This window comes from Saccostrea cucullata, unplaced genomic scaffold, assembly GCF_032062105.1.
Source record: "Saccostrea cucullata isolate Sc308-1 unplaced genomic scaffold, CSIRO_AGI_Scuc_v1 ctg774, whole genome shotgun sequence".
NCBI classification, from domain to species: domain Eukaryota; kingdom Metazoa; phylum Mollusca; class Bivalvia; order Ostreida; family Ostreidae; genus Saccostrea; species Saccostrea cuccullata.
This window is the reverse complement of record NW_026929681.1, coordinates 1-27,607: the sequence shown is the minus strand read 5'-3', so window position 1 is coordinate 27,607 and position 27,607 is coordinate 1. Positions and strand designations below refer to the sequence as shown.

The 27,607-nt window shown below is 33.3% G+C and overlaps 1 protein-coding gene across 1 annotated transcript; it reads left to right on the top strand.

Moving 5' to 3' along the window:
* The first annotated feature begins 15,877 nt into the window (after window positions 1–15,877).
* Window positions 15,878–20,153, top strand: LOC134281774 (uncharacterized). The gene is made up of 3 exons (XM_062764201.1): window positions 15,878–15,959; window positions 16,822–17,064; window positions 19,885–20,153. The coding sequence occupies exons 1-3, from the start codon at window positions 15,878–15,880 to the stop codon at window positions 20,151–20,153; spliced, it is 594 nt and encodes a 197-aa protein (XP_062620185.1).
* Window positions 20,154–27,607: the final 7,454 nt, after the last annotated feature.

The window sequence follows — 27,607 nt, the reverse complement described above, 5'->3', positions numbered from 1 at the left end:
TAGACCTTCATAATATGTGACTAAGTTCAAAATTTCAAATGATTGTGACGTAAAACAAAATAGATATTGAGGCTTTAGTTTCACCCAATCCGAGCGAAGCGCACATGCATGCGCGTGAGATCTTGCTATAAAGACCATGTCATCTTGTTTATACTACTAATATATCCTTACATTATGAGTTTCAAAACATTTCATGAAAAAAATTGAAAAGTTACGGCAATATACATTTTATTGGTCATTTTAAGTGTTGCAAGTGCTCGCTCTTGCAAGCACGTGCGCGCAAAATGATCTTCGTTCGGCAACTCTACATAACATGCCCACTAACCCTAAAAAGGTTTCAACTAAGTCGGATGTACAGTTTACAAGATCACTCGAGGACAATATTTTCCCAGGAAGAAGAAAAATAATAATAACTAGATGCGTTCTTGTTGCTAGGGCAACAAGCAGGTCTTCCGCCCGACTTTTCGTTAGAAATCTCTGCTCCGTCAGACCATGAAGTAAATTTCAGAATGTGTTTTTTATCGTTTTCTTTCATTGACAGCAGTCTCTCAACATAGATCGTGATTATTACAGTTATTCCACAAAATATCTCAAAATATAGCTTTTAAAAATCGACAAAATATTCCATACACTATAAAAAAGAAAGAAAAGTCATATGCAACTGAAAAAAGACAGAAACAAAGAAAAAAATTTTGCAACGCCCCCAGCGGGATTTGAACCCCCGACAGTGAGACGAGGTTTGGATCGATTATATCTGTGCAACAAATGCACGCATGAGAATGTTGAAAACATATTTAGAGTTCTTAAAAGATACTCTTTAAACCCTGTGATTTCCAAAGAAAAATAGTGAAAAACAAAAAAGTTGAAAATTTAGACTATTATAATTCACTTCCGTTTGCGACCGGAAGTCAGAACGACGAAAAATGAAGGTCGATCAACACATCTACATTCAATGTTTCAGTTTTATATCTGTTACTGTTCTCGAGAATTTTTTGCGACGAAATTCCTTTTAAAAAATACAAATTTCCCCCCAAAATGCGAACAGAAGTAAATTTCGAAAAAGTAAAGGAAAACCCTGGAGATATTAACATGATGCATCATCCCTAAAAAATCGTTCAAATTGAGTCACGCACAGCGGAGATATGACCTGTGCTATGGAAAGTGGAATAATAATAATAACTAGACCTGAGCTCGTTGCAAAGCAACGAGTAGGTCTTCCGTCCGGTTTTGACCGGAAGTGCCTGAACAAAAGAAAGCAATGAGATAAGAAGTCTCCAGTGACTTTATAATTTCAATTTTGTATCAAAACCATAAAAATAAGCAATTTTTGCTACTTCCGGTTTGACCGGAAGTGACGACGACGGACGGAAAAATACTTTCTATGCTCCCAGAGACATATGTGACGCAAAAACTTGTCGAGAACGGCAAAAAAACGTGTTTTATGACTACTTCCGGTTTGGCCGAAAGTGACGACGCCGGACGTATTTTGACTCCTTCAGTAAATTGAACTTGACATTATAAACAACTTTGCTTCTTTGATGTATTAAAAATTCTCATTGCTTTTTGAGATATAAAAGAAAAACGTTCAACCCCCCTAGGCCCTTAATTTTAGAGGCCAGCCCTTTTTTCGAGATATCATTTGAAAGATCTTGGAATTCTACACTTCTTTTGTTCTATATGTTTTAACAAATTATTTCCAGGTAAAAAGATATCGTAGAAAAGGTGTCAAAAATTTTGAAATTTGCGAAAGAACAATGTTTTGGCCATAGCCAGCACCGACGTGCGGCACTTCCCAAAAAATGAAATCATTTTCCCATATCTACAGACTTAAGAAAATTTCACGTTTCTATCTATAGCCATTTCTGAGAACGTTCGCGGACAACCTGACCCTTCAAAAATCGCAAAATCGACACTCTCTCCAAACCGGAAGGGACGTCATCAAATCGAAAAAAAATGCATAAGGTTCAAGTAATGTAACATAAGTCCTGAAAGTTTCATGGAAATCCATCGGGCCGTTTCCGAGAAATCGCGTGCACAATATCGGTAAGAAAAAAAAGAATAATAACTAGAGCAAAGCTTGTTGCAAAGCAACGAGTAGGTCGTCCTATTTGACCGGAAGTAGATTTTATTTATAACAAAAATGCGGAATAACGCCCAAAAATAGCTTGAATCCTCTAAAAGTATGTTAATTAATGCAAGAATAAGCCATTTTTAGCTACTTCTGGTCTGACCGGAAGTGACGACGACGGACAGAAAATTAATTTTTATGCCCCCAGAGACATTTGTTACCCCAAAACTTGTCATAAACGGCAAAAATACGTATTTTCAGCCTACTTCCGGTTTGGCCGGTAGTGACGTCACCGGACGAATTTTGACGACGCCAATAGATTGAGCTTGATCTTTTAAACAACTTTGCTTCTTTGACGTATTACAAATTCTTTATAAATTTTGAGATATAAAGAAAAAAGTTTCGGCCCCTCTTGGCCCCTTATTTTAGGGGCCAGCCCTTTTTTGAGATATCATTTGAAAGATCTTAAAATACTGCACTTCTTTTGCTCTATATATCTTAACAAAATATTTCTAGGTAAAAAGATATCTTCGAAAAAGTGTTACAAATTTTGAAATTCGTGATACGTCTACTTTTGGGCCATAGCGAGCGCCGACGTGCGGCCCTTCTGATTAAAATGAAATACGTTATGCATATCTATAGACTATGGTCTATCATACCTGAAAGTTTCATGTTTCTATCTTGAGCAATTATTGAGAAAGTCTGCGGACAAACTGACCCTTCAAAAATCATAAAATCGGCAATATCTCCAAACCGGAAGTGACGTCATCAAATCGGGAAAAAATGCATAAGGTTCAGGTAATGTAACATAAGTCCTGAAAGTTTCATGGAAATCCATCGAGCCGTTTTTGAGAAATCGCGTGCACAAAATCGGTAAGAAAAAAAAGAATAATAAAAGTGGAAAAGAAACCTAAGAATAACAAGAAGGTCTTCCGCTGAAGACGGAAGACCTTAATAATAATAAAAGTGAAAAAGAAACCTAAGAATAACAATAAGGTCTTCCGCTGAAGACGGAAGTCCTTAACTAGATGTGTTCTTGTTGCTGGGACAACAAGCAGGTCTTCCGACCGACTTCTCTTTTGCAATCTTTGCTGTGTCATCCCATGGAATAGATTTCATAAAGTATTTTTTTTCGTTTACGTTCATTTACAGTAGGTTCTCAACACAGATCGTGATTGTTCCAGGTATTTCACCAAATATCTCCAAAAACAGCTTTTAAAAATCGAAAAATCTTCCAAACATGTTATAAAAGAGTGAAAAGTAATTTGCATCTGAAAAAGACAAAAACAAGAAAAAAGTTGGGGAACGCCCCGAGCGGGATTCGAACCCCCGACAATAAGACAAATTTTGGTTCGTTCATATCTTTGCAATAAAGGCATGCATGAAGAAAATGAAAACATATATAGATATCTCTGAAGACGCTCTATAAACCCTGTAAATTCAAAAGAAAAATATTGAAAAACTTTTTGAATTCACTTCTCTTTGCGACCGGAAGTCAAAACGACGAAAAATGAAGGTCGATCAACATATCTACAATCGATGTTCTATCACCTCAGCAAGTTTCAGTTTCATATCTTTTGCCGTTCTCGAAAATTTTTTGCGACAAAAATCCATTTAAAAAATACAAATTTCCCCAAAAATCGCATCATACCTGAAAAAATCGTTAAAATTCGTCCACGCATAGCTGAGATATGACCTGTACTATGAAAAGTGGAATAATAATAATAAACTAGAGCAAAGCTCGTTGCAAAGCAACGAGTAGGTCTTCCGTCCCGTTTTGACCGGAAGTGACGGAACAAAAGAAAGCAATGAGCTAAGTAGTCTCCAGTGACTTTATAATTTAAATTTTGCATCAAAACCTTCAAAATAAGCCATCTTTGCAACTTCCAGTTTGACCGGAAGTGACGACGACGCACAGAAAAATTACTTTTCATGCTTCCAGAGACATATGTAACCCAAAAACCTTTCAAGAACGGCAAAAAAATGTTTTTCGACTACTTCCGGTTTGACCGGTAGTGACGACGCCGGACGTATTTTGACGACGCCAATAGATTAAGCTTGTCATTTTGAACAACTTTGCTTCTTGGACGTATTACAAATTCTAAATACTTTTGGAGATATAAAGGAAAAATGTTCGGGCCCTCTTGGCCCCTGAATTAAGGGGCCAGCCCTTTTTTCGAGGTATCATTTGAAAGATCTCCGAATTCTATACTTTTTTTGTTCTACATGATTTAACAAAATATTTCTAGGTAAAAAGTTATCGTAGAAAAAGTGTTAAAAATTTTGAAATTCTTGATAGGACTATTTTAGGGCCATAGCGAGCGTCGGCACTTCGTACTTCCGGTGGCTGTGATATACGAAATTCACTTCTCCAAAGGTTGCTCTAGCATCACTGAAAATTTCAAGCTTCTGTGTTGAGTGGTTTTTCAGAAAACTGCCGGACAAAGTGACCCTCTGAAAATCACTAAAACGCGGAAATCTCAAAACCGAAAGTGACGTCATCAAAACAAAAAAAAACAGTTCTAGTTTTTTTTTCATGCTCTATCAGTTCTGAATGTTTCATGAAAATCGAGCGAGCCGTTTTTGAGAATTCGCGTGCACAAAATCGGTAAGAAAAAAAACAACAATAATAATAATAAGTAGAGCAAAGCTCGTTGCAAAGCAACGAGTAGGTCTTCAGTCCGGTTTTGACCGGAAGTGACGGAACGAAAAATAGCAATGAGCTAAGTAGTCTCCAGTGACTTTATAATTTCAATTTTGCATCAAAATCTTCAAAATTAGCCATTTTTTGCAACTTCCGGTTTGACCGGAAGTGACGACAACGCACGAAAAATTACTTTTTATGCTCCCAGAGACATATGTAACCCAAAAACTTGTCAAGAACGGCAAAAAAATGCGTTTTTCGACTACTTCCGGTTTGACCGGAAGTGACGCCGCCGGACAAATTTTTTTAATGCTCTATCAGTCCTGAAAATCGTGCGAGCCGTTTTGGAGAACTTGCGTGCACAAAATCGGTAAGAAAAAAAAAAACAATAATAATAACTAAGAGACGATCTCGTTGCGAGCAACGAGTAGGTCTTCCGTCCGATTCCGAAAAATAACCCATAAACTCGAGCTGAAAATGGATTGAACATATTTTGGACACACTGGTAATTGAAACGGGTCACTAGCTTGAAAATCCAATTACGCTTATCGATTACGCTATTTGAACAACTACTCTTACTTCACTTGTATGTACATATAATTCTGCAGCAGTTAATCTGTCTTGGAATTATGAAAGAAGGGTCACTTTTCATAATTTCGCGCCAAACGCAACGAGTAAATCTCAGCGAAATTCTCTTGGAATGTTCATGGTCTTCGGATAAGACGGTATAGACCGAGGCCCCGTGTCACAGCGGGTGTGCCAGGATAAAGATCCCTTCCTGCTCAATGGCCCTGAGTGCCGAGCATAGGCCCAAATTTGCAGCCCTTCACCGGCAATGGTGCCGTCTCCATATCAGTGAAATATTCTGGAGAGGACGTTAAACAGTATACAATCAATCAATCAATCGTATATAGGCAAATAACACTAAAGCAGTGATACAGCTATGAATGGGTAATTTTTCAATTTTCAATCACGAAATTTGAATATTCCGATTTCTTACACCTTCATGAAAAAGGTGGCATGTTTCACAGAAAAAAAAGCCTCCATCGCCCTAAGAGGGTCAAGAAATAAGATTCCATTATGATCAATAACTTGCATTGAGAAAATAAAATGGTTATATGGGTCACTTAAACGGTCTTTGAAAAATTGTTATCTTTAAAAATAAAAAATTTTCTTATTGTAACAGTTGTCCTTTCTATTGATTTAATATGACACAAGTGTGCATTAGAAAACAGTGGTCACGTTTTTTACTTACTACATTCTTGAAAAACTATTTATTATAAGTATGATTTAAGCTATGTGTTACCGTGATGCAAAACAAAAGATATCGATATTGTACTTCATTTGCACATTAATCCTTTTCTATTTCTACTTTGAGAAACAACCAAAACCAATTAAAAAAGACTTGTAAGTAGACCTTGGATAATAAATGTAGTTTGACACCGAATTGCAACGAACCTACGACGTGACAATCCAAGTATCCCTACACATTTCATTGCTCGTTATGTTACTTTCGTTCAAGCAAATGCTCGGCTGCCTCTGTTAACCCCTATTGCGAAATGTCGGAATTGACAGAGACCGCCGCCATTAAAATCTCGCTTCATACTTTTGAATGTTAATATTTCGAGTTCGAATTCATCAATTTACAAACAAATTATTTATTTAGCCTAATGAGAAATGTTTCTATCAACCATACAAATATGATTTGAAAATATTGAAAAACAAAAAAGTGAAAAAATTTGACTTTTTTTTTTTGCATGCCGTTACGACAGGAAGTAGAGACAACGTACAAAAGATCGCGTCTTGGATAGTACTTATCATGATCTGTATCCTAAAGTTTCACAGTGTTATCTTTTACCGTTCTTTAGATTATCCGCGAACAAAATGTCAATTTAAAATCAGAAAATTGTCCGTAACTTGGCACCAGAAAGGAATTTCCAAAAAATCTCCAGGATATAATAACTTCAGATAGCAAAACATTGTTTCTGCAAATTTCATAAAAATCCATCCAGTAGTCTTCGAGAAATCACGTGCACAAAATTTGATGGTCAGAAAAATAATAATTATAACGAGCTCAGACGAGCTTCAACGCCTTATGCGCTGGAAAGATATAGACTCAAAAAAGCAATTCACCAATCCCTCCTCTACCTTCACTGAATATCTCAAGTCAATATCTTCATTCGTTCTTTAGTGATTGCCCTGACAAGCTGACCCTCTTAAAATCAGTAAATCGTCCATATATCACGACCGGAAGTGACGACGTACTTATAAAACATTTCCAATAAGTTTCAGACCAATATCTATCAGATCTGAAAGTTTCGTGAAAATCGATCGAGCCGTTTCCGAGAACTGGCGTGCACAAAAATCGGTAAGAAAAAAAATAATAACTAGAGCAAAGCTCGTTGCAAAGCAACGAGTAGGTCTTCCGTCCTGTTTGACCGGAAGTAACCGGAAGCATCTTTCATTTTTACAAAAATGAATAAAAACGCCCAAAAATGTATACATGTAAATAACCTCAATTTATGTTGATTAATGCTAACATAAGCCATTTTTTGCTACTTCCGGTTTGACCGGAAGTGACAACGACGGACGGAAAATTAATTTTCATGCTCACAGAGACATATGTTACCCAAAACGGGTTAAGAACGGCAAAAATACGCGTTTTTCGACTACTTACGGTTTGGCCGGAAGTGACAACACCGGACGTTTTCTAATGGCTCCATTATATTGAGCTTGACATTTTGAACAATTTGCTTCTTTGACGTATTACAAATTCTCAATACGTTTTGAGATATAAAGAAAAAACTTTCTGCCCCTCTAGTCCCTTAATTTTAGGGGCCAGCCCTTTTTTTAGATATGATTTGAAAGATCTTGGAATTCTAAACGTCTTTTGTTCTACATGTTTTAACAAAATATTTCCAGGTAAAAAGATATCGTAGAAAAGGTGGTAAAATTTTTGAAATTCGCGATAGGACTTTTTTTGCGCCATACCGAGCGCCGACGTGCGGCACTTCAGATAATCAAAGTACTGAAAGTACTGGGAAGCGCTAAGCATGGTTCAACAAAACCCGCCTCTTGATCGCCTTGACACTACGTTAAATAAAACCGAGTGCAAGTTTTGTTACTTTACTATAGTCTAAAAAAGAAAACAAAAACAACAAAGTGTTGCATTTTGGATTCAGGTTTCTGCGATAAAATTGAATTTATATCAATATTACAGTCCGATTTTTTACCTCATTTCAGATAAGGTATAATACTCTGCATTAGCTTTTCTTTGTTGTTGTTTTCTTTTGGGGGTGTAAATTTTTGAATACAAAAAAAAATGTTGCTGATATCCTTCTCTTGAATGTAAAGTAGAGAACACAAAACCTTTGAATGAAATTTTGAACATTGTATAATATTACTCTCAGGAATATGAAGAATACTTTTCGTACTAAAATTCAAAATTGACTGTCGGCGACTTTATTTGTTATAATCGGCTGCAGGGGTGATCTGTCTATTGTGTTTGAAAGTGTACAGGGAGAAATGAGTTATTATTTTTTTAATTGTTCAATTTTAAATGATAAAATATATTAGGATTATGAATTAGCAATTTTTTAAATGGCATTATATTTTGTTTGAAGTGTTTTTAGCATATTTTAATATTTAATCCTCTTCATTAATATTTATAAAGTTATAATTTATATACGTAAGGTTTTACAAAATAAAAATTCCTAGCATAGGATCTTGTAATATATACACACAATCATTATAAGACTTTATAGGTATATAAATAGTGTATAAAAATTGAACTTTTAAATTTTATTTTGAATATGCTACACTTAAATAATATGATAACAATATTTTTTCAATATTTCACATTAATTATGGTACCAATCGAACCTCGTGCAGCATGATACTATCATCATGTATCAAAAGTCCCAAGACTTTATAATTTTGATCCCCCCCCTCGATATATTCAACCCCAGGGCTTGTTGGACTTTTTTAAAAACAAATTATGTTTATTACACTTATTCATCATGTGTTCAATATGAAGGGGGATTCCTGTCCACAAGTACCCGTGATCCTTCATATCTGACTCTCTCACTCATGAATTATAATTTATTTTTACCGAAATTAAAAAAAAAGCTTAGCCATTCTGTTTCACGCGTTATATTTGAAGCAGAATTGACAATATTTCCTTTTAAAATAAAAATGTTAAAATTACATACTCTTCTATTTAGGAAAAAAATATCACATTGAAATTCGTTTGTATTTTTCTTGAACTCATTTTTGCGAAAATACTTTTTAAAAAATGCTTCAGTTTTTAAACACCCAATCGTTCAGTGAAATGGATTTTTGTTTTAATGAAAATATTTTGTTACAGATAAAAACTACAAAAAAAAGTTTAGACTCTGTATAAATGCGTTCAAGTTTGCACTGCTAAAAGATAATCTGATGCTGTGAAATTATTACAATTGATTGCCCTCTGTGTAATGCGGTTTGTTCCCAACTCGCCTTAGCTATAAAATTTAGCATTCACATTTCGCCTTAGTAAGCTCTCTGGTGAAATAATGTAATGAAGATTGAATATATATTAAGCATCAAGTATTTTTGGGTATTACATTTATCATTTCATTCACTGTATTCATAAATTCCCATTAACTGTTAAATTCAATCTAAAAATTTTTATCACTTAAATTTTTAGATCAACCTAGTAATATTTACAAATACTAAAATTCCCATTTCGCCTTAGTACTTTTTAACTTTTTTTACCTGGATTTCACAGTAAAGGCGAAATGGGAACACGCCTGTAATGCAAGTGTGAGAATGAAAATCCTCGTTTGTATAAAATTTACATTGTATGAAATAAAGGCTTATGCAGAAGAGGGCGTGAAAAATTATGTAATGAAACTACAAAATGTAGATACAAATTAGATATAGAAGCTAGTTTAATAAATAATTTTTTATGGAATTATGCTTCTGAAAGATTTAATTCCAATTTGATTGTTTAATACTCATTGATATTTTAAGCTTAATGAGATTTAAATATATGTGCACATAAATCTTTTTCCGGTTCTTGTATCAATATATAAACATGTATGACCATTTAGTTTTTCGAATTACCACTACAGAGATTACATGTACATTTGTGACATAACATAGACCTTAAGCGAATTATGGACATAACGAGTGTTTGCCAGTATACTTATTCATACGGACCATATTGTTCAGAGATAAGAACCGTCCTTATCCCCTACCGCAGGATTTCTGTACATATGACTGTACCAATTAACACCTATTATGACTACTCCAACACTAAAGAAGCAGACAGAGGGTCGGGTATTGTTAGACGACTCAGTAGAGTTATATAACCTGCTCAGCGGCGATATGTTATGCATCACTCCGAGTAATATAGTTCGTCATTTTGAGAACATAATATACAACATTAAAATATATGATTTATATATAATCACCTTTAAAAGGAACCATATTTCACCACGGAGATAAATTAAGTCAACAATAGTAGCCCTTGCAAAGGCATTATAGAACCCATTTGTTTACATAATTATCATTATTTATAGAGGGCGGGTCAGGGGTGCGTCCTAGATCTTAGTGCTAGATGATATTAAGTACAGATACGAAAATTGAAAAAGAATAGCAGCCACTTAAATAATATACATTATAAATATTTATGCTAAGTTTGAAATCCTGTAATCCAACACTTTGCATCACGCAACATGTTGTTTATACCGGTATGCTAACTGAAGGAATGTTCTATATCTAATCGTAAAATCTCGTGACACACATTCAATTTTTGCATGCTGTTCCATACATCAGTTATGTGATGATTGTATAATAGAATTTATTTTAACATCTTAAGGGTAGACGAGCTGTCTTCTCAAAACAACTGGGTATGTAGCATATATTGAACTTCGTGTTAGTTTACTAAGAACTATGGTATTGAGTGCAGCCATGATACATGTGGTCGGTAGAGGGCGTTGAATAAAAGATCGTGAAAATTTGAAGACACCCTATAAATCGCTTGCGCATGGGCGCTTAGCGCTTAAAAATGAAATAAATTTTACATATCTATAGACTTTGGACTATCATACCTGAAATTTTCACGTTTCTATCTATAGCCATTTTTTAGAACGTTCGAGGACAATCTGACCCTTCAAAAACCATAAAATCGACAATATCTCCGAACCTGAAGTGACGTCATCAAATCGGAAAAAAATGCATAAGGTTCAAGTAATGTTACATAAGTCCTGAAAGTTTCATGGAAATCCATTGAGCCGTTTCCGAGAAATCTCGTGCACAAAATCGGTAAGAAAAAAAAAGAATAATAATAATAATAATAAAAGTGAAAAAGAAACCTTAGAATAACAAGAAGGTCTTCCGCTGAAGACGGAAGACCTTAATAATAATAATAGGGAAAAAAACCCGAACGAAAACAATAAGTTCTTCCGTTGGAAACGGAAGACCTTAAAAATAGTGGAAAAGAAACCTAAGAATAACAGTAAGGTCTTCCGCTGAAGACGGAATACCTTAATAATAGAGAGGTTAAGCATATGACCGTGTACGTCTACGTGTACGTGTAGCTAGGGAAATCCCCTAATTTAATGCGATTTACGTCATCAGTTTTGCTTACCGCGTAAATCTACAAGTTGTACACAACGTGTAGATTCGCAAGTACACGTAGGTGAAAACTTGTAGCTTCTTAAACTCAAACTACGCAATATATATTTTTCAGTCGGTATTTGTTATGAAGTTGAGAATTTATTACACACATCCAATGCATCTTTCTTATTTTAAATCATAGATTTTTTTGATACAAATGGATTGTAAAGTGTCTTGCTGAAATGAAGTTTTACACGTACCGGTACACGTTCAATTTGTTAAACAGAACACGACATAGTTACGCGTACGTGTAAAATCCCTTCTAGGTTTACACGTACAAGTAGACGTACACGGTCAAATGCTTAACCTCTCTAATAATAAAAATAGTGGAAAAGAAACCTAAGAATAACAGTAAGGTCTTCCGCTGAAGACGGAAGACCTCAAAAACAGAAGGAAAACAAAAAGGTCTTCCGAAGAAAGTCGGAAGACCTTAACTAGAGAATCTGCTATTGCAAGCAATAGCATATGTCGCCCCGTACTGGACAAGACTTTTATTTTTATAATCACTAAAACAGAAGTCCAATAGCTAAGTTTGAACAACCATCGAGTTGTTTCAGTCCTTTCCATAGGAAACAGAAGATCTTACTTGGGTACATCCCACTAATTATTTTTCGAATCGATAGGAGAAGAAAGTAGTGCAGAAAAAAATACAGGTTCCTAAATTTGCAGACTTGCATAAAATAAATCTGGCAGATGTACTGAGCTGAGCCTCATACTTGTTAATTGGCAGTATCTTTCCTATAATAAAAGCTTCGCAAATGTAATTTATGAAGATGATCAGCCGAATTATTTTGTGTATTACAACGCCAGTGAGAACTCTGAAATTTCCTTCTTTCAATTTCATTTTTAGAGGTTCTGCTGAAAAAAAAATCTGACATGCCACCATTCATTCGAACATTATTTTTGCATTGCAGAGAGCTGATGTTTGTTATGAGATGAAAAAGCATGTGTAACCTTTCTCAGTTTAGCGGAATTATGAACATTTTCGGCGAGATGAATGTTTTGTATACAGTGGTGATCAAGGCTTCGCGAACCTGCAGGAGCGGATCCAAGGATTTATGAATGAATAAAATCTATGGAAATGACGTACCATTTTTTTTAATTTATACTTGCACTATCTATTGAAATGAATAATATACAAGACTTAGTAATAGATATATAAGAAAACGCGAAATGATAATAAATGCAGCTGACAATCGTTATTTTTTTATATAGATAAAATAAATAATTATAAATTCAAGAGACAAAACAGACGGAGAATGAATGATGGCAAAATATCACATGACGGGAACTGAATTTTATGAATGAAACTTTTAAAACGTTACTTGTATTTGTAAATGTTATATCTGTGTATTCTACCTGGCTGTGTGCTTCAAAAGGGGGGGGGGGTCGTCTTGAACATAGTACCTTAGCCATAACGTTTGAACGGTGAGTGCGAGGGCTTTTGTATTTCAAATATGTAATCCTTGTGAAAAGAACTTTTATTGGATACGACGAACTTTGACCCTTTGACCTAGACCTTGGAGAACACATGTGTACATCTTAATCTTTTTTTCTGTTTCGTTTCTATGGCAACTGTGAGCGACTCATTACAATTATTTTAAAAGTAGAAATCACTTTGACATTTTGAAAGGAATAAACATTGAAAGTTTCAAAACGATTGCCTGCGTAGTTATTCAGAAAATCGAAATTAAAGAATTTTAACTTCACCTTGTTTCCATGGCAATAATCGATTATTTGAAAATTTTAAATGCAAATCGCACAACTACAGATACTAATCATTGAAGTAAGAAAAGTTTCATGACGAACGTTTAAAGCACCAGAGAGAACACTCTCGGACAAAATTTGTCGCTTTTTACAGGTTTCCATGGCAACGGAAGACATATTGGAACTGAACGACCTCACTGCACAACTGCAACCAGTGATCGTCCTTTGAGGAAAGTTTCAGGAAGATTGTCCCAGCCATTTCCGAGAAACAGCCTGGATAAAAAAAACATGCGTACATGTACAATTTCAATATGTCGTCCCCGACTTCGTTCGGGGCGACATAATAACTAGATGAGATCTCGTTGTCAGCAACAAGAGGTCTTCCGTCCGATTCCGAAAAAAACCCGTAATATCGCGCTTAAAATGTAAACAAAAAAAGCACACAAGGGGGATTGAATCCAAGTCGCCAGCATAAAAATCCAACGCGCTAAATTTCCTTATATATACATACCCCTGTTTAACAGTGCTTTTGTCTTAGAATTATGAAAGTCTAGTCACTATTCATAATTTTGCGCCAAACGCCACGAGTAAATCATAGCGCCTTTTCTTTGGAATGTTTTAATTAATAGGTGTGAAAGCTAAAATGAAATAAAAAAGTGTTCTGATAGCCTAAAATTCGAGTGAGCATGTTCAGCATGTACTGTTTATAAATTCCATATTGTATGTTAGCAAGTAACACTAAAGCAATGAAACGGCTATGGATTTTTAACTTTTGTTAATTTCCTGTTTATCCCCAAAGTAAACTATCCCGATTAGTTAAACTTTCATGAAAAGGTTAAATTGTTTCGGCGAAAAACATGGCTCGCCTTACGGCGGTCAGGGATTTGGATAACATTTGTGCTCAATGGCTTGAATCAGAGTTTTGAGGCAATAATGTTAAAGGATATATGCAATGCCACTTAATTGAAATATATATAATACTCATCGTGATAAAAAAATAGATTGCAAAAAACTGCATCGAAATCGGTGGCCGATTAACGGAGTTACGCCGCTTGTACATGTAAAATAGCTATTTTTACCTGTTCTGACTAACCAATCAAGCAAAAATAGAAATAGCCAAAAACGAGGCAGAGCGGAAGTGACGTCACTCTATGAACAGAATGGCGCTCAGTATTTAACGAAATAATATAAGCTTGCGTTCAAGCGACGATAGCATCGATCTGGATTTGTCTGCTGGGTCATCAACACTCGAGGACTTCGAAAGGGATGTCCAGCCATATTTATTTGAGCCAGAGGGCGATATCAACGAGGAAGCGGGCTCGGAAGACAGCCTTGAGACCAGCCCAATAGACAATACAGACCGCTTGGGAAACAACAATTGGTATGAAGCATGAAGAATATGAACAAACAAATGCTCATACAGCTGTTGATTCATTTTTTACAGTTGCACAAAGAAAGCATGATTTCCAAACACCATTTTATGGCATTCTTGCAATTTCGTGTGTGTCTCTTACAATTAGCGTTGTTTTGGTTGTTTAGACATGTATGAAAAGGTCTGCTAAATACCATACTACATATTTTCATAACCAACTTGAACAAAAAGAATGAAAATATACAAATAAATTTCATTTAATCCAATTTCACATCGAAAAAAAAATAATTTAGTTCTAAGTCTTTATATTTTACTGTTTCATTTTTCTTATAAAATATGAAAATGGAAACTGCGATTAGATAGAAGCATTGAAATGAAATATTTACTTATTTATGATATGATAGATATAATTAAATATTCTTATTCAAATCGACTTGAAAATACATCGTTTTATATTATAACTGTGGCAATTGTTTTTTTTTTTTCAAGTGAATAAAAAATCATGACGTGTATCTTTTTTTTGCCTATGTCTGCAAATAAGGAGAATCAAGGACGGATATGAGCAAAAGAGAAGTAAACACGTTACTCAAACTGAAGCAGGAGTATTCGATTTGTCCATTATTTCTGGAGAAACAGAAGAAGGCGACGGCAGCAAATATCAAGAGCTTGGTGAATTGTCACAACCAGCAGATTATGAAGGCCTTCGCCAATGAAAGCAATAAACTTGATATACATTTTGCTTCAATGTGAGAAGTGTTATATTTATATAAAATAGATCATATTAAGTTGAAAAAAAAAACAATTTAGCATGGTTTGTATGTTTCATGATAACTTGACAATTTATGAATATAGCAAGAATGAAATCAGCATGTATATGTTTTTGATAAATAGACAACACAAAGCGTTGTAGAGCTTTGGGAAATCGATTATAAAGAAAAAGTGCTAACAAAAAGATTATTTTTTGTTCACAAACAAACAAAAAGGTTAACACATATACTGTCATGTGTGATTTAAAAACCAAAAAAAAATTAACGTTTTTGTTGCATTAAGCCATGTTACAAGTGTTTTGTCTCAAAGGTTAAACCAAAGTTTAATTTCCTTAATTACCAAAGTTTAATTTCCATAATATTCAAATAAAACATTGCAATGCAAGCGTTATTTCTTTTTAACATACTTATATTAGCATAAAGTTGCAATTGAAAGACATTTGATAAAAAATTACTGGTATCAGCTCTCCTTAAAAATACAATTGATTATTCTACAAATATATTTGTCAAAATGCAAACACTGGTTATTTAAATAACACTCTTTATCAGTAGGCAACTAAAGAATGAGATAATATTTTTCCGTTTGCACCTTTACTTCCGCGTTCAAATCAGGTTGTCCTATCACCGTGTTTTCACCGTAGACAAAATCTATGTAAATGGCGAGCTTTAAGCAGTTCACTAACACCATGCTATGTTTTTGTTCAGTATTTGCAGCTCTGCACATAATTCATGGATTTGGTAAGCTTACGTAATTATAATATTTTCTGCTATTTTTTCATCAATTTTTATAAATTTCATTATATTCTGCTTTTTTGAATTTTGATAATAAATAAGCTACCAACAGTATTTGTTTCTACACGTCAAAAGAATATTTCTTAAAGGTAGGAAACAGTTGTTATTAATCCTCTTTCCGTGAAACCTTAGGGGAAAGATGTTTTCTTCCTCGTCTGTATATCGGTCTGCTTGTATGTCTGTAAGTTTGTGGCACTTTGTTTTCCACACTCTTATGTCCTGCAGATTTTGAACTGATGTTATTTTTTTAATGTGTGAATATTGATGAGGTACAGATGAAGTTAGGAATTTGCTCTGCATGAAGCTGTGATCACTAAACACTAGAATTAATTTTGGTACACCATGAAACTTCCCAACTCTTCTCCATTTAAAGTACTAGTGAAGTATCTGTACACAGAAAAAATCATGTGCTAATGTTAACATTATTCATTTAATGCGATTAAGTCATTTAGAATACAATTGAAAGTGAAAAGTGATCCAGTTGAAATTCCCAAAGTTTAAAATTAATACAGATCTTTTCAATAACGTTGACTTTAAATATAGAAATAAGAATTACTAAAAAAAATTCAAGGAATGGCTATAAAAATGAATACATGAAAATCTTAGATAAATTGAGCAATATATTGATATTCTAAGTTTGAAAATGGTAGCCGAAAATATTTCAAATGACGCATTAAAAGTGCATAATTCTTTCAATGATTTTAAGATAATTTCGCTTGATCGCATTTTTAATATATATGGTATGAAGTTATTATTTTACAGGTGTATTGAACCTGCACCATTTAAATGTTTTTTTTTTAAATTTCAGAAAACATAGCTCTAAATAAACCCACCTACCAATCGAATGAGTTTGAATACCATGGGGCTCCGGCAGGTACATTCGACTCCAGTAATGCTGTTGACGGTCTGAAAGGAGACCTTTCAGCGTTTGGAGGACAGTGTGTTATTTCAAAAAATGGGTTTAATGATTCAACTTGGTGGGTTAACTTGAAATCCATTTACAGCATTCATGAAATACGAATATATTACAGAACAGACAATGCACCCTGGGGTAATTTGATGTTTTTCAATGTCATATATTATACTTGAACAAAGACGGTGTTTTCAGACAGATTGTTATGTATAAAGTAGAGGATATCTATATTGTGTGATTTGATATTTACTCTATCCAGTGGGTTTGTGGGGAGTATATTCTCGTGACTTGCCTAGCATATATAGACCATTTCGATAAGTTGGATAAGGACAATATCAAATCACATAATTAAAGATATTCTATTTATCTCATACAATTTTTGTTTACTTTTCTTGGACTTTGAGATAATCTTTTCTATAAGCTAAATCACTGATTTTGAATCTATTTAAAATTGATAAGACAGAAATTGATGATATCACACCGTTGAATTGACACGGCGAAAGGAAGAATATCATGTGACAAAATTTATGCACCTGCGGCTTAAAGAAGATGTGTGACAATCAGTGGTTTATTTCAAACTCCCTTTTGATTGAACGTTTTAAGGACCGAGGGATCATGAATCTTATCCTGATGATGATCTTTGAAATGTGGAGATGGAAAAGGTGATAGACTAACGTACAATGTATATGCGGATTCAAGATTAATTACACATACATACAAAATAAAAAATGAAAGAAATCATTTTAGAAATTATCAAACCATTTTTCATTGGTACGTATCTGCTACCCCCCTACATTTTTGTAAAAATAAAAACGTTCGGTGAGTGGGATAGCATCCACCCTTAGGCCTAAATTAACAAATACAAATACTTTGTTTAGCATTACACCAACGGCTTTTTCGAAGATTTTTGTCAATTCTGAGGGTTTTTTGCTGAGAAAGGGATGGTAATTACTGCTTTAAAATACATTGGACATTTTTGCTGATTATAAAATGGTTTTCTAATTATCTCACAATAATGAAACATAAACACTACATGTATCACGTGAGATCCGTCCGTTGTTGAAGTCTTTGATTTGATCTGTGACTGCCCGCTCATCAAAGACTTAATAAAATCGCTGCTACCACTTGGGGAATTCTTTATTAGCCACACAGAGTTCATCAGTAGGAAAGAAGATCTAACAGGTCATTGATTACTGCACAATAAGGGGCGGAGCTTAGCTCTTTCCATTTGTCAGGGATTATTTTTTTTCAGAATGGAACCTATTTTACTTAATCAAAGCATTTAAATACAGAACCTCCGATTCTTTAAATGCATAGTTAATATAATTTAATTGACAGGTATTCAAAGTTGAATGTCCAAGGTGTGGTTTATTTCTAGCTTTGACAGACTTTGATAGGTTTTTGTCCTCAATTGTAAAGTAGACAGTTTGTATTATTTCCATGGATTCAGTTCCCTTATTTATAGACTGATTACCCTTTAAACTGGTTATATTGTGTCTCAGATAAGTGTGTCCACAAAAATGTATCTCAGATTGCTGAAATCTTTCTTTGTTCTAAAATTATCGAAGGAAATCTAGACTAAAGCTTATATTTTTTTAACATTCAAGGACAAATCGTTGTAACTTTTAAATTAGACAAATAATCAAAATCTGAAATATCGTTCTTATATATAAAACTCTTTAATCTACCTTGAGACAAAACAATTACTTTGCTAGGTAGAATACAAAAAAAATTGATTTAATTAATATAAATGCACCAATGTTCACATAAAAATATATTTTTTTTTAAGATAAAAAAGAAAATTAACACTTGACTCATTTAATAGCAAGTTTCACAAACTTTCAAATGATATATATTTTTATTATATCAGATTATTGATAATAAAAGTAAAACAAACAAATTAACCTTTACCCTTTGGAAACCTTTGGTATATCCTTAAACTTGACACTTATTTGACGTACAGGAGTCTTTTTCCTGCTGTTAACAAAATTCTTGTTTTTCATCATTTATTTTACATGTATAAAGCAACTTTTTTTTTACAATCAAAGTTTCGATAAACTTGAATCTTGAAGCGGCGTAGGATAGTGGCGAAACCGGAAGTGCTATTGATAAAGCACTACCCGTAGATAAAGAATAGGTTTGTCTCAAGGGTAGTGTGATCCACACGTAGGCGATAAATATTTATATTCACATTAATAAATCAGTTCACAGTGCATTGATCTTTTTTTATTAATAGAAATCCTTGATAACAAATAGGAATTTAATGAAACCGATTTCCATGCTACGTTTTCTCAGAAAAAACAGTGAACATGATTTCATGTGCAAGCCAAAATAAATGAAAGTGCTGGGTTCACTTTATACTTAAAATGGCCTTGGACTTATACTTATTAATTAATGAACTATCATCATCTTTCCCTTTCATATAAGAAAATAAAGTAGATACTTGGTGCTTTCATTTCCTATTATATTTTTTTCTGAGAATCCAGATATTGGAACACAGGTGTTGTGCTCTGTATGAAATATTGGGGAAAAAACTTGAACTATAGGCAATTTTCAAAGGAATTTACAGGATATGAAGAAAATTACGCATTTGATACGTCATAATTTACTAGAGGGAATGTTACATCATAATTGATAAATACGTAGTCACCAACACTCCAAGTGATCATAACTGCATCTTCAAACAAAACAGAAAGGTTTTGATTTTTTTTCAGAAATTCGCAGGGCCAAAAAAGACCTAAAGTGGCTCTTGAAGGAATATATAAATGATATCACTCACCATTATCAAAGTCGAGGAATTCAAAAATTCTTTAAAGAAATTGCTCTGATCTATACAACCTTATGAAATTCATGTGTAAAAAATCAGATGATGGAGCAACTTAATTTTTTTTCTAAATGCGCCTTCTACATATACATGTGCCCTCAATGTACTAGAAGCAGTTTTTAATCTCTTCTTAGGTCCGACGAATGGCTACACTGCAAGGTTTTTGGGATTTTATGTTTATGTTTCAAACACAACGAAAATACTTGATGGTCACTTGTGTTTTCATGACACAATATACAACAATGCTACCATACCAGCTATCGCCAACATAACGTGTTCTGTATACGGACAATATGTCATATACTATAACCACAGACCACAGCCTTCAAGTTATTCTGATCAGTACTCTCCTTTTGCTCACAATGAATTGTGTGAAGTAGAAGTGTATGGTACGTTTCTATAATTCTATATTAAACATGTTTTGTTTGTTTATTTAATTTGCAATTAGACTTTTAAATTCTACAGGTTTATTTTTATGAGTTTGTGTATCTGAAAAAAACACACTTGATTTTTTTTTTTTAATTTGCCTTTATCTTAATCAGAATACGCATTATTGTCTGATAAATAACTTATAATGTCATAAAATCTTTTCAAATTTATATCTTTCTTAAAAGAACACAAATAATGCTGAAAAGTTTATTACTTATCTATGCATAAAACAGAAAAAAAAAATATTTCACAGACCTGTACTCTTTCGAAATAGCACACACAAAAACAAATTCAAACACATGTACAACTGACTAAAATTGATTTTTATGTTGACTAACATTTAAAAAAAGAGATAATTAATCTATACAAAATAAAAAGAATCTTTGTTAAGACTGCAATATAAGCGGTGTTTCCAGTAAGTCTATGCAAATATTCGTGACTGTATATCTTGAAATTGTATTCCAAAGTATGCAATATTTCCATGATTACACTACCAAACCTTGTTTATATAACAGCTAGGACTCAAATATAGAATAGATAACTGCATTCGTTTGAAAATGGTTTGTGTTTTGAATACTGAAGGTTGCAGGAAAACAGAATACTATGGATTAAATTGCTCCATTCCATGTCCAAAGAACTGTCAAAATATTTCATGTAACACGATAACGGGAAATTGCTGGGGCTGTAAACCTGGGTATCAAGGAAATCAATGCACAAAACGTAAGTAAACAAAGGGTAAATCACACACAAATTTCAACTAAGCCTTAATAAATGAAAAAAAAATTAAGATGTTTGGACCTTAAAAGCACCATAAAAAATGATTTCCTGCTAGTTCTAAGATTTTTTTATTATCATTATTATTTTTTTACAGACTTTTAGTGATTTTCATGCTCAAAACTTTTTAATTCTATTGATAATATTTAAACTAATGCTTTGAATTGAAAAGAAAAATTCGACAGATACATGTATGTACAGTGGTACGTTGGTCTCATCATACTGCCATATACTTTTTAAATGATGTTTACAAGCATGTTTCTTTTCATAATGTGTTTTTGTTGTTGATCTAGATTTTATCATAATACATTACACTTAAAAATGTAGATCATGCACTGGCGTTCTAGTTACGATCATATTATATTTATAATATCAATTTAATGTTTTTTTTTATTTTAGAAGAGATAAATATTGTTATTTTATTTCTCCCCTTAATTTCAATTTGAATACAATCATAAATCAGCCTGCAGTCCCTCTTTTTATGGAGAATCATGCTCTTTGAAATGCGGTAACTGTAGTGACGGAGTTACTTGTCACCATGTCAATGGAAGCTGTGCAAACGGATGTGACGTCGGTGTTTATGGAGACAGATGTGAAATGGGTAAATTCAAAAAAGCCCTGTCTTAGAACAGAGCGAGATAATTTAGATTATTTTTTTCAGAAAATTATACTCTCTAGCTTCATGGTCTTTCGCTATTAATAGGACGTAGCAAGTAACAAAACCCATCCATCTGCTTTTTTTCCACCATGTGTTAATATTTTTTTTCAGTTGAAACACGTCATTTAAATAGTTAAACGTTTTTATCCATTTCGTATAACATAACTTACCCACGCCACAATTAATTACTTCCAAAACTTGTTAATCCGCTTGAGGTAAGCTTTTAAAAATATGCCACATATAAAATCTATTTTTGAAGGAAAAAATTAGCAAAAAATTGCATCATTTTAACATTGAAATGAAATCATGAGTAATGAAGCTTATTTACGCATTAAAGCACAAAGTGGTTTATAAAAAAGTGTTAACTGCCCCAAGTTATGTAACATCTTATAACAAAAGTTGGAATAAGCTTAATTCCTTAAATACATTTAAGCAGACATCTGTCTTAAACGGTCAATGGAGAAGTTAATCATTTCTCTCTTGGCCATCTGTGAGATTCAAGTATATTTCATTCGTACAATACTTGATCACATACATGAGTATGATGAACCACACAACTTTGTTTTGAGAACATCTTGTGAAATTATAAGTCATGAAATATTGCATTTTGAATTCTGTTTAATTTAAGTGAATTAAAATAACAAATTGTAATCTAATTTCATGTGTAAAATAATGTCTATTAGATAATCTAATTTACTTCATTTCAGTCAAATAAGTTAATAAAAGCTAAAGAGGTTCATGATATCTTAACGGGTTTGGTGTGTTTTTCAGTCTATTCCAGTGTATCAGCATTAGTGTAAAATGACATCACAGTCTCGCAGCAAGCCTTTTGGCATTTCTCTATGCTAACTTGTAACAATTGACAATTTCTCGTGGAAAGCAAATAACGTGTTCTCATATCTCTCTCTCCCCTTTGAAAGATAATAACGGAAATGGAATACGATTTATGTCTCTATAAAAGTAAAACTATAAATATTTTTTTCTTAGATGTTTTTTTACATTTGAAATTAATCTAGAAATAAAGTATATAGTTTTTTTATTATATGTTGTATTTTTTTCTTCCAATTTTTCATTATGTTTGAAGTGTATTTAAAGTAAATACGATAGGTATACATGCATGTTCATCTATAAAAGTTGTACTTATAGTCCGTGATTCATTTTATTTTCAATTTAGTATTAAAAAATACATTTTCAAATAGAATGTTTGCTTGTTTTCAACCTCAGAGCACACCAATTTAATTTCTTGTTCGTCGGATATTTGATGAAAAAAGTAAGAGTGGGTAAGCGGTTGAATAATAATATTATTACTTGATTATAGGCAAAATTTTTAGGCGGGGCTTGAAAAACTTTGAGCGGAGAATTATATTTGTTTTCTGATTTGCAGAGTGAGTAGATTATAAGAACAATAAATAGAGTGGAAATATAATAGAAACAGCACAGAATTCCCATGGTGTCTGGATTTTAAATTAATATCATTTGTACATGTATAGCTTTGTTTAAATACGAGAGGGGGGTCGGACGAACAAAAAATTTATTGGTGTGGCCTCGTACAAATTTAATTCAGAATTTTTTTTTTTTTAAATAGAAACCGTTTAATATATAATACATCTTATGACTTGAATTTTGTTATCCACGATCCGATCTTAATTTCATAAGTCTTAACTCTAGATGTGCCCTTCGTTTCCTTCTGTAAAAACAAGACATTTTCATCTTAAACTTCATGTTTTTTAAAAATTTTTATCTTTATTATTTTATATAGTTTGTCCCAAAAATCAGCATGGGAAGAATTGTTCAAGAGTGTGTAGCAACTGTAATTCTTGTGACAGATTCTCTGGACAATGTACATCACTGTGTAAGGCTGGATGGGAAGGACCTATTGTACAGAAAGTAAATGAATATTTCATTGGCAGAGATGATTTATTTAAATGCTGCTTTATTGTAAAGTCGGGTAAACTGTAGGAACATTAGAAAAAAACTAATTTTTTATAATTTTCTTACGACAGTTTTATTCTTTAAATGGTAACATGTAACAATTTTTATATCGGCACGAAAAATATCCCAAGGTATGCATTGGTGATTTTACAACTGAAAATATAATAAATGGAATGCAAACATTGAATAGAAAGTTTAGAGATATTTCGAATAAACTCCTATCTTGGGTTGACTGTATGTTCACCATTCAATTTGCTCCCAGGTTTTCGCTAAATTCGGTCTTCGTTCAGCGTTCGTCATTTATTCACCAAATTGCTTCCATCGTTCACAGATCATTCACTCATGGTTACTGTTCGCTTTCTCTCTTTCTCCTCGCTCAACCATTCGTTGCATGTATGTCTCTTTTTAGCATTCAAGTGTGAAATTATAACGTTTCATGCCTGTTGCATTAATGATATTGACAGAAAAAAAAAACTAAAATCGACAGTGAAATACGTCTACCTTTATAAATTGATATCTTGTATCTTCTTAATTTTAATATTTAAGGAAAAAAAAACAATATCAACAATCATTATATCCATAAAAAAAGCTAAAACACATTATTCAATTCTTTACAGTCATTTGGTTTATACAACATATGTCATTTGGAATTTGTCCTGGTTTAATTGTATTGATTCTTCTCGAGAATTTTTCACTCATATGGAGACGCCACTATTTGCCGGTGGAGAGCTGCAAATTTTGTCCTTTACTCTTTTTCGTGCCAGCACCTACTGCGACACGGGACCTCAGTTTATACGGTCTCATCCGAGTGACCGGTCTCTACCTTCCATAGTGGGATTCGAGCCCTAGACGCAGGGATCAACTCCTTACCTCGCGATTCTAGAGCAGACCTCTAACCACTGAGCCACGCCGGTGACTGTCCTGGTCTTTTTAAGCCATAAATGGGGGAAACTTTACTTCTTCTACTGGATAAACTAAAGAGGATTCTGGAATAGAGAGGAACAGTCTGCAAGCAGATGTTGTACTTAAAGAGATATGTTGCGTTGCTAGAGATACAATAATGAAACGCAGCTTCTTCTTATAAGGAACACAGTTTTGCGAAATGTTTCAAACGTACATGTATATCTTAACCATTATAGAGATTTGACCATATGTTAAAGCAATGGCATATTATTGAATATTTGCATCAAAGGTTTTTCTAGATAATATTAAAAATATGGTATATCATTTATTTTGATATGGTTTTAAAAGAATGTGATGGTAGCAGCTATGGACAAGACTGCAGACAGACCTGTGGGGAATGTCTGGATTATAAACCATGTCACTACATCAATGGATCGTGTCTAGAAGGCTGTGTCGCTGGATATGAGGGAGAACTTTGTAAAACGGGTAACCAGTAATTGATTCGCATTTCTGGTTCATATTATATTATATATAAATCAACCATGATAATTCTCAAACGTACACTCTTAAGACGACTAAGGACATGCATTGTAGAAATTTATATTAGGTTGTTCTTCTGGGAAATTTGGTATCAACTGTAAGCAGAATTGTAATAAAAACTGTGGAGTGCCTTATCAATGTAACAGAATAACAGGAGAATGTAAGGGAGGATGCCAACCTGGCTGGAAAGGACCTCGATGTAAGAAGGTTCATTGTTACAGTTTAATAAATGGCTTGAAACTTAATGTTACTATTTTTTTCTTTTGACTCTATTTGTTACGATGAACTTCAATTTCTGTTTGAATAAATTTGTAAACAAGAATGTCTAATGAAATCCATTGAAGAAAAAGTAGTAAAGTGTTTGTTTTTTTTTTCAGTTTGTAAGGACAATAAGTACGGCGAAAACTGCTTTCACAATTGCGGATTCTGTCGGGACTCAAACTGTCATCATGTAAATGGCTCTTGCCCAGGAAATTGTTTGAATGGATATCAGGGAACTTTATGCAACGAAAGTAATTCAACTTCAATAATTCAAAATAAGGCATAAGAATAACCGCAGAAATTTGATACTTTAAGAGTTCCCACCCCTAATAGGACTTTATTTTATATCCTCAAATATTCGTCACGTATATGAAACTTTGATATTAATTCAAGTCATTTTACAGTATAAAAAAATCTACGAAGGGAAAGTTTCACAGTTGTCATTTACTAAGCAGTAGTTAATTAACAGAATTTGCATAAATATGAATTCTTTGGAGACTAGCGATTTAAAAATAAGTGTATCAATAAATACTGTGGTGGAAAGATGCATTAAATTATTAGAAATAGAAAACTTTTTTTTTTCCAATAGATCTTTCTAAATTGATTTTTATGGATAAAAAAAAGTTATTTAAGTCTTCAAAAGGTCAAGGTCATCAATCAGGACACGTTCCATTCTTACATGCTCATAGTTATAAATTGGATCATGTCTAAATATACAGGGTTTTCCACCTGTACTCAGCTTTTATGTATGCATATTCATTGAATCCAAGGCTATTAAGATTGGAGTACCTTAAAAGCTTTATCCTTTTTACACGTTACTTTAAATGAAGCAAAATGACAATTTTTGGTTAAGCAAATTTATTTGTAAGATATAATGAGCCTGTAGCATTTAATGACAGAGTGTAAGACAGGCTTTTATGGAGAAAATTGCAAGAAGGCATGCAGTATTTTCTGTAAGTCATCACGCGATTGTAACCACGTGACTGGACATTGTGATGAAGGATGTATTGGCGGATGGCAGGGTGCTTTGTGTTTGCAAGGTAAATACTTTTTAATTGTTTAGTACTTAATGTTATCACAACAGCATTGCAATAAACAAATATTTTGCAACATCAATAGATCCGATATTTATATGATTTTCTTCATGCAGTTGCAGATAAAACGGATGATAATGATTGTCTGTCAAGATTTTATGGTGTTCTTGCTGCTCTCTGTGTTTGTTTGATAATAATCGCCATTTTAATGTCTTATATATGTATCTATAGGTAAGTTGTGTTTTATATTTAGGGCAAGCAAATATCTCTCCCTCTCTGTATCTTCTCTCACATTTTAATATTCCTAGTTTCGTGTAGAAAAAAATGTGACTTGTTTTAATAATATATTTTTTACATTTATGTAGATGGAAAATGAGAGAAAAACTAAGGAAACTGAAGTATAAAGAAGATAAAGATATTAAGGTCGCATCATTTAACATGGACATTACCACTAATGAGAAGGATGAAAGTCAGAAGAACGAATATCAGGAGCTGGGAGAACTGGCCCTACCATCACATTATGATCGGCTTTAAACATCTTATACTATACAATATTTTCCAAAATTATAAATACAACAGTCTTTTATAATATAAAAACATAAGATAATTACATATGTGAACCTGTACCTCTGACTAAAAAAAGTATTTTTTAAAGTATTGATTTAAGCCTTTATCTTGAATGCTTAGATTGGCACCAGAGAGTAAAGACAAATTCATTTTACATTGTATCTTGTATCAAAGCAGTTGTTTTTAAAGAGTGTTGCGTTCCTGCATTTCATTCTAAATCTCTCTCTCTCTCTCTCTCTCTCTGAAATAAAGCGGTAACCATTCCTTGTTTCTGAAACGCTCTATTTTAAATTGGATTAAAACAGTACGAGATTCATATTAATTACTCTTTTATGTTTCTCGATATATATTTTATGAATCAAATTCCCTATTCTTTTTTCTAAAAAAAGACGACTTAATGTCTGTCGGAAACGTCATTAAACATAAAATACAAAAAAAAAAAAAAAAAAAATGATGGGCCCTTTTTACATGCACAAAAGGAGTTACGAGTAATATAAAAATGGATTTTTGCAATAACTAAACTGATTTATATAGTCTTCAGCGTGAAGCAGTGGTTAGAGCATCTGCTTTAGAGTCGCAAAGTTAGCAGTGAATCCTTACGTCACGGGCTCGATTACCCATATGGGACATGGATGCCAGTCCTCCCAATGAGTCCCTATATACCGAGGTTCGTGTCGCAGTAGGTGCTTGCACGAAAAAGATCACTCAATGCTCAATCTAGGAATTTGTAGCAAATATGGTCAAGACTGTAGACTTAGT

Bases quoted from the DNA above. Each gene is read 5' to 3' on its own strand.
- LOC134281774 (XM_062764201.1), top strand. From the start codon at position 15,878: ATGGCGAGCTTTAAGCAGTTCACTAACACCATGCTATGTTTTTGTTCA. The intron at 15,960-16,821 runs GTAAGCTTACGT...TTTAAATTTCAG, and splicing joins GCACATAATTCATGGATTTG to AAAACATAGCTCTAAATAAA. The intron at 17,065-19,884 runs GTAATTTGATGT...ATCTCTTCTTAG, and splicing joins AACAGACAATGCACCCTGGG to GTCCGACGAATGGCTACACT.